General features: G+C 45.6%; 1 protein-coding gene across 1 annotated transcript; it reads left to right on the forward strand.

Annotated features, from left to right (window-relative positions):
* Window positions 1–1,970: 1,970 nt before the first annotated feature.
* Window positions 1,971–4,584, forward strand: LOC128088456 (uncharacterized). The gene has a single exon (XM_052699038.1). It carries the CDS (start codon window positions 2,673–2,675, stop codon window positions 4,155–4,157), a length of 1,485 nt encoding a protein of 494 aa, XP_052554998.1. The 5' UTR covers window positions 1,971–2,672; the 3' UTR covers window positions 4,158–4,584.
* Window positions 4,585–8,859: the final 4,275 nt, after the last annotated feature.

The raw sequence follows: 8,859 nt of genomic DNA on the forward strand, positions 1-8,859 counted from the left end.
TCAAAATAAAGACAAAGTGCATGTGAAGGGCAAATAGCCCGTAGGTTATGGCAAAATCAGTAATACATTGGTATGTTGGAGATCCGCATTGAAAATGTTACTGCTATAAGGGGGGAGGAGGGAGAATGGGAGCTAAGAGCTGGTTGAGGAGCTGAAAATCATGAAAAGCATTGAGAAGGCAATTGAGGCAGAGAAGAGGTGAAATAGAGAAAGACAGAGCAACTACGCAAAGGAGAGTTTTCTATCAGTAGGTCTCAAAGGTCGGGAGACAAAGTTGATTATCTCGTTTTTCCAGACTGGGAAAAAAGGAGATGGGGGAGAGAAAGTGACAGCTGAAGTCTGGATCAGAAACTAAGCTGCTTAACTGGCTCCACTGTAACAAACCTCCAACTGAAGTAAGGAGGAAGCCCTCAAAGGAAAAAAGAAAGGGATGAAGAAAGAGGCTGCAGAAACACAAGGGGAAAGACTCTGAAAAAGCACATAAAAATTGTGAAGAAGTAGAACTACGAAGAATGGGAGCAAGAGAAGAGGAGGGGTATGGAAAGCAGAAAAGGCATTAAAGGAAAAAGATGTAAGAAATACTGATATAGACATCTCTAAGATTAGGAAAAAAAACCCAACAATATTTCTGTGTTATTTTTTATACACAAGTGCAAAATGACTTCTACTTCAAGCAATTCTGAACCAGTATTGGTCAGGAGGTGATTGTGTGGTCTAAGTGTTCTGAATGAATATATATCAGGAACTGGGCTATATAATATGCAGACTGAAAAAGAATCAGCACTCAGTGGAAAATACTGGTTTCAGTAAAATAGTGTACGTGGGAGAAACACATTTTTCAGGAAATACAATACCATAATGGAGCTCAGTCCCAGCTACGTACTGTGTATCATTCTGTTTGGATTAAGCATCCTCTCCTCTCCTATTTTGTAAAATCAAGCTAATTAAACTATAAATACACGTAGCAAACACCATAACTGTAGTCGAACAGGGCCGACAGGGGCCCCTTGGCCCCTGGGAAACCATGGCAACAAATGACTTGAAGATAAGAGAGAAGAACAGGATAGACCAAATAAGGAAGAAACAAGGCATTCCACATGTTCATTGGTCAGGTAGTAGCCCTAAGGCATGGCGAAAGTTTTAAGAAGGATGTGCTCCTTGCAATAAACGCCATTTTACCATCCACCACATTGGTGTGCACCTTGGGTAAATGGACAGACCGATGAGTCCCTAACGATTGCGAACACCTGTATGAGGTCTTTCGCAGGCGAAAGGCTTCATTTGGTGACCCCGACGTGATCGTTAGGGAATAGTGGTCGGCCACAGGCGGCGTGGCGTTCCTGCTCTCTTCCGTCTCCCTTGGGGAAGGAGGCGATGACCCTAGAAGGAGGGGGCTGCGGCTTAGGAGAGTGGAAGCTGGGTAGCGTCGGAGGGGGCTCTGCGCGCGAGCCTGTTTGACCTGCCGAGGACCCAGGTGACCATCGGGAGAAGAGCCCGGTGGTTGTGTGATCCGCGGGAGAGTGCCCGGTGGAGATCCGCGGGAGTACGCCCGGTGGAGGGACTATGGAGGCCGTCATAAAGGTGATTTCGTCCGCGTGTAAGACCTACTGCGGAAAAACTTCTCCTTCTAAGAAGGAAATAGGGGCAATGTTGTCCCTTTTACAAAAGGAGGGACTGCTTACATCTCCCTCAGATTTGTATTCCCCGGGGTCCTGGGATCCCATCACCGCAGCGCTTTCCCAGCGGGCGATGGTACTCGGGAAGTCAGGAGAATTGAAAACCTGGGGACTGGTTTTGGGGGCGCTGAAGGCGGCGCGAGAAGAACAGGTCACATCTGAACAGGCGAAGTTTTGGTTGGGTTTAGGGGGAGGGAAGGTCTCTCTCACAGATCCTACAGGAGAGCGCAATACCGAGCCACAGGTTCATGAGGAGAGAGAGAAAATGGCTGCGCGGCAAGAAACGAAGATGGCCCCGCCCAAAACCGTTGGTACATCCTGTTATCTTGGCGAAACAGATGCCGGATGCAGTCGCGCCACTGCTGCCCCCTCCGCCCCTCCTCCTTATGTGGGGAGTGGCCTGTATCCTTCTTTGGAGGGGTTGGGAGGGCCGGAGGGGGAGGGTGTAGCCACGTCACCGGCGGGGCGGGATGGTGCGCCCCGAGGGGTGGAACGAGGGGCGGAGCCAGGGCGCTCTGGCTCGGCCCTTGGACCAGCCTTGACTGATTGGGCGAGGATCAGGGAGGAGCTTGCAACGGCGGCTCCGTCCGTGGTGGCCATGCCCGTGGTGATAAAAACAGAGGGACCGGCTTGGACCCCTCTGGAGCCAAAATTGATTACGCGATTGGCTGACACGGTCAGGACCAAAGGTTTACGATCTCCAATCACCATGGCAGAGGTGGAAGCTCTTATGTCTTCCCCGCTGCTGCCGCATGACGTCACGAATCTTATGAGGGTCATATTAGGTCCCGCTCAATATGCTCTGTGGATGGATGCTTGGGGCGTCCAACTGCAGACGGTTGTAGCGGCGGCTACACGAGACCCTCGACATCCTGCGAATGGTCTGGGGCCGGGGTTACGCAGCGGTTAAGAATGGTGAGACGGATAAAATTATCTGGATTCCCTCCAGAAAGGTCAAACCGGACCTAAGTCGCGAAAGTAATGTGACTGGAAAAGATGAGGCGAGCTCTCCCTTTGCAGGCATTTCTAACTGGATACCCTGGGGAAACGAGCAAGAAAGACCTGAAGAAGAGGCCGTCGGAGACAAACAAGAAAGATCCGGGGAAGACACCCTTGCTGCCGACGAGAATTAATGGAATTACGGTGTTTGTCTGTTTATTAATCCTATGTGGGGTCACGGGGACGGGCGCTGACACACACTTCATGCCACAGCCAGGGAATTTGTGGGTTACTTGGGCAAATAAGACGGGCCAAAATGACTTTTGCCTTAGTTTACAATCGGCAACATCGCCTTTTCGCACCTGCCTAGTAGGTATCCCTCAATACACGTTAGAAGCCTTTGCGAGGTACACCACAAACCATTCCGCTTGCCGTAACGACATCGATCTAGCAAACCAAACGGCATGTTTGATAAAATCTCTGAATGTGTCTCTCCCATGGGATCCACAAGAATTAGATATCTTGGGGTCACAGAAGGTTCGGAATGGGTCGCATAATGGCACACGTACCTGTATTACCTTTGGGTCAGCGTGCTGGAAGGAAGGTGACTTTTTGACCTGCGACTTGTTTGACGGGGTATTCAACGGCTCTGAGGGATTGAAAGGACAACTGCAGGCCTTAATTGCCCGGTGGGTAGGCACAGATCCACGGCTGGAGCCATACAACGAGACCTCTTGGACTGTGGTCAGTCCTATGAACACGAAGGCTTTTTCCATTACTTCGGGTTATTGCGGGTATACCAAAAATGAAACACGGGTCTTCGTAAAGTACAATACGACCTGTTTGTCAAAGGGTGGGGTCCTTTCTGGCAATGAATCCCAATTTAATTGTACGGCAGTTTGGGACTTTTATGGGTATGGGTTCACTTTCAAAAAGGGGGCCAATGAGGCGCTATGGAATAACAAAACGGCTAAGGCATTACCCCCTGGAATCTTCTTGATCTGTGGGGATAGAGCCTGGCAGGGCATCCCGCACAATGCCTTAGGAGGACCCTGTTACCTAGGGGAACTGACGTTACTGTCTCCGAATTTCACGACATGGATGCAGTATGGCCCGAACATCACGGGTCACTATCGTCGCCGAAAGCGTTCGAGCCCTCTCCCGGAGAATTGTAACGACGAGATAGAGTTATGGAGTGCCACAGCACGGATATTCGCATCATTTTTCGCCCCTGGGGTTGCTGCAGCACAGAGCTTGGCTCAGATAGAACGCCTAGCATGTTGGTCAGATAAGCAGGCGAATTTAACAACATTAATATTGAATGCGATGCTAGAGGACACAAACAGCATTCGACATGCGGTGCTGCAAAACAGAGCAGCCATCGACTTCTTGCTCTTGGCACAGTGGCATGGATGTGAAGACCTAGAGGGAATGTGTTGCTTCAATCTTAGCGACCACAGTGTATCCATCCATAAAGCGCTGAAAGCCCTGCGAGACCATACGGGAAAGATCCGAGTGGAGGACGACCCCATCGGGGACTAGCTGAGAAGTGTGTTCGGAGACATAGGGGGATGGGGTGTGCATTTATTGAAGGGTTTACTTTTGGGGCTTGTAGTTATCTTGTTCTTGATAGTATGCGTGCCTTGCCTTTTACAAATCATGTTAAGTTGTATTCAAAGGATGATTGACCGCACAATCAACTATCGCGTAGAATATACGAAAATGCAAAAGGCATGTAGACAAGCAGAAGGCGCAGTAGCGTAAGGATAGGGTAAGAATATTTTGCGAATCGGGATGTAACGGGGCAAGGCTTAACTGAGAGGACAATGGCATGTATAGGCGCAATGCGGGGATTTCGGGTTGTACGCGGTTAGGGTCCTCTCAGAATGTAGTAGTTACGCTTATGCATAGGGAGGGGGAAATGTAGTCGAACAGGGCCGACAGGGGCCCCTTGGCCCCTGGGAAACCATGGCAACAAATGACTTGAAGATAAGAGAGAAGAACAGGATAGACCAAATAAGGAAGAAACAAGGCATTCCACATGTTCATTGGTCAGGTAGTAGCCCTAAGGCATGGCGAAAGTTTTAAGAAGGATGTGCTCCTTGCAATAAACGCCATTTTACCATCCACCACATTGGTGTGCACCTTGGGTAAATGGACAGACCGATGAGTCCCTAACGATTGCGAACACCTGTATGAGGTCTTTCGCAGGCGAAAGGCTTCAATAACATATTTTAGTGCGAATATGTAATTAGCAATTTGGTAATTCCTTAACTATGTTCCTAGTAATGTTTGTGTTTGTCCTCACATCCCATAAGCCATAGTGCTGCAACTGAATCTCAGATTTCCAGATTCCCAGTCACCAACTAAAGTTATGGCATTTCTCACTGCTCTGCTGAACAATGGCATGAATGACCAGAAACTCATTACTCTCACATTTGTTATTATTCAAGGCACTTCAAAGAATTTCTTCTCTAGGCACAAGGGTCAGAAAGCTGTGAGCGCCAAGTGCCATGACTAGCCTAGATGGAGAACTAAGAATAACATCATTTGGAAAGCAAAGTGAGTTAAGCAAAGGCAGGTATCTCATCAGCCAGCAGTTTATTACAGTAATTCCACTACCTTGTTTTTAGGTTGTATGTGCCTGCTTGCAAGCGTAGGGGGATACATGTGACAGGACTGGAGGTGCTCACTGATGATGGAAAGCCCCTCAGTCAGGTGACACTGCAATGTCCTTGCACTGAGTCAGAGTAGTAGGAGCAACTGCCCACACAAACTTCCCATGTGTGTATGTCGATGTGTAGTGTTCAGAATCTGAACTGGATTGCTTCATTTTGTTAGCAGCTTGCATTTATCTGTGCACATCATAAATACATTCCCTGTACATGCTGTACAAGTTTCAAAAACGAAAATGAAGACCATCTCTGCCCTGTAAGTTCAACTTCTACATATAGAAGGCAGACGAAAGTTGAGATGGAAGAGGGGCAGACAGTGTACTAGTCAAGAGCAGAGTCACTTACAAAGTGAGATTAAAATGAAAATTACCTGAATTCCAATTCAGTAGGCTGTCCACTAAACCCTGCAGCTGTAGAACCTGGCATCAGGCACGAAAATAAACTTGATCACAGAAGTATATAGTCCAGACATATGTCTACAGCTCCATCCTCTCTGTAATGTACAATTTCTTGTAACTGGCACAAGATGGTGGCAAGTGAAAGCTTCTAGCTCTTTCCTTTTGTTGGTGGGTGATTTTTCCCAGAATACACGCTGGATTTGAGCCTGGGTTTTTTTCTTCAGTCCTGCTACTTTTTGAAGCTCCATTAAATCACAAATACGTTCCTCACATCCTTTTGCATTGGTAATAAAATGTTTTCTAATAAATTCTAATACAGCTGTGCAGGCAGCATAAAAGAGAAGAAATTACCCATAATACCAAGAAATCCTACCAACTCTGTACTGATTTTTGCTCAGGAACTCAACACAAAGGCCTCCACACCCACAGACACTGCAGATGCCAGCCTAATTGATCTGCGTTGAAATTGGAGGGTATCCACAAAAACCAGTAGGTGGTTTTGTTTCTTTTCCATTTTGTTCTCAGCAAAATGAAGTCCCTCTCACCCTGGAAGATTTCTTGAGATTCCGAAGGAAGAACATATGTTTTACGTGTGGCATGGTGCTGAAGACTGCACTTTCCAAAGATCAGGGTTCATTCGTTCATATCAATAGAAATCTAAGATAGAATGATAGTGTTACATTTGTTATGCTGTGGATACACACTGTGTGCAATGAAATGCATGCTACTGTAATGGGAACATGCATGTTTTGTTCTTAATTTTGTCACCTACATAAGGAAGCTGCACATCACTGTTTTTTTCTGAAAGATTTGGAAGTATTTTCTGTATTTCATCTATCCTCAGCTTTCTGAAATAGCTGATATTCTTCTGTAAGTCGATTTCTTAGTTTATTATGGTGGATAATGAAAATACTAGTGGCACATAATTAAATTTCTGCTTAATACAGTTTGTAATTTTTCTCTGCAAGTATCTGATGTGCAGAACTGTTCTCACACACACAGTAATACATCTACAAACAACAAGAAAGGGCAATTACTACGTATATCCTTAGAGCTACACACAAATATCTGCCACACTGCCTACACGGCTTTGGGTGTCCACTGTGTAGCATTTAAAGAGAGAAAGCATTGATGAGTTCAGACCTGCAATTACCTTCTGCAGCCCAACCCTAAGTTCTGATGCAGTCAATGGAGAGGAAGAGTTACAACGTCACTCTGACACTCCAATTGCTTTCTGACACTGAAAAGGCAGAATAATGTCCTAAGGTATCATAGGTTCTGTACAGATGCTTTCACTACAGTCACTTGTTAGCAAGCAAATGGGAGATATTCATGTAACACATTTCCATGGAAATGTCTATGCTAGTTTGAGGTCGAAGAGCTGATTTTTTTCCACTTGGTTTAGGCAAGGTGCCAGGGCACACATAAAGGTTGAAGGATTTACTATAAACTGTTCTTTATTGCATTATAATATGCAGTTTGGGCCATGGGAAAAACTCAGAATAGATAATCATTTGCTGTCTCAAACAAGATACCTATAAAGGGAGTTCAAAAGGAGAAAGGCTGTGCTCACGTTATCAAGCAGAGTGGTGCAGAAGAAGCGTATCTGTAGCATGAAACAGTTGGATTAAGGACCTGGTAACCACAATCACACTGTGTGTGTTACAGAGGGAAGGTTATTCTGGAACAGCTCAACCAGCCTTGGTCTGCTCCCCTGGACAGAATGCTCAGTAGCAGTGTAAGTGAATCACGTGCACTCCTGTAGTGCACCTTAGCATCTCCTCCTAAGCAAACCCTTTTTGTGTGCTCTCAGACTACTCTTCAATGCAAATCAAAGCAGAGTAAAGCAGGATAATCCACAGCTCAGTTTCAGTTTCACTCCTGATCTAACCACCATAATGCTAGTGACCAAAAGAATTTATTTATTTGTTCAGGTTTAATTTGTTTGGTTTTGTTATGATGCAAACAGCTATTAAAGCAATGCAAAGACTGTCAGTGTCAATGGCGGAGCTTCCTTCCTCCATGCAATGGAAGGGGTATGATTACTGATCAATAAAAGGTGAAGGGAGCAGGAAAGGGAAAACAACAGTGACTGCACATACATTTTGTTAGCCATAAGTGACATCTTTCCCACAATTAACGATCCCTAAAACTGCATGATTTCAGGTGAATGTGGATGCTCAGGCCAGAATAATCATTGGAGGCAAAATTAACATGTTAATTTTGGCTTCTTGGCACACTAGGAAGTATTGAACAGTATTAATGCCACTTGAACTACGACTTTTTCAACCGAGGAGAGCTGCAAATAGGCATTTATAAATTAATACAGTGTGTAAATATGCAGAGATGCTAAATTTGGACCAGAATTTCTTAAAGGCTCCTGAGCCAGAATGTATAGAGTCATGCTATCAGTCCTCAACATTTTTATGGTCTCATTAAGAGACTAAGCCTAATTAGTATGCAGATGTTCCCCTGTGGTGAAATACCCAAAATGTGTCTCTTTTTCACTGTTCCGTTGACTTGGTATTATCAGCATTCCTTCTCTAGTTAACAGGATCCATAATTTCTTTGTGTAAATGAGTTTACTCTGGTAATAAATCGGAAAGAACTGCATCTGCATTGCTCTTTTATTGCTAACAGTTTCTTAAACTCTGAGGAGCGTGCAGAAATTAGCTCATACTGAAATGTGAGGCCAAAGAAACTAAAGCCAAAGGGAGGTGGCCTAAACACTGGCTAAACGTCTAAGATGTCAGAACCTGCACAAAGCTGAGCACAGAGAACAGCACAGAAGGTCTTAAAGTGCACCTGCTCTGCAAACTGCACACAAAGGCTGCATTGTGCTGGCACGGAGGTGGAAGATTTCCATCAGAGCTGATAAAAACTCCAACTACCAAACCTGGAAACCACACACAGCCATTGTGGGGAGGAGGAAAGTGCTCAAGACAGCCTGTGTAGTTTTTGCTCATGTTTTTCCCCCATTCTCACCAGCATTCTGAAAAAAAAAAAAAAGCCCAGCTGGCTGAAGCTCTGATTGCCAGCTGTGTCTCCAGTGAGGCAAACACCAGAATGGCTGCAGCCTCATAAAATACAAATATGTCCTTAGCAGCCCATTTTTATCATCAGGTTACTCTGCGTTGCTCACGCCGTGTTTACACAAAGCTCCCATTTAAG

Source organism: Tympanuchus pallidicinctus, unplaced genomic scaffold, assembly GCF_026119805.1.
Source record: "Tympanuchus pallidicinctus isolate F22 unplaced genomic scaffold, pur_lepc_1.0 scaffold34, whole genome shotgun sequence".
NCBI classification, from domain to species: domain Eukaryota; kingdom Metazoa; phylum Chordata; class Aves; order Galliformes; family Phasianidae; genus Tympanuchus; species Tympanuchus pallidicinctus.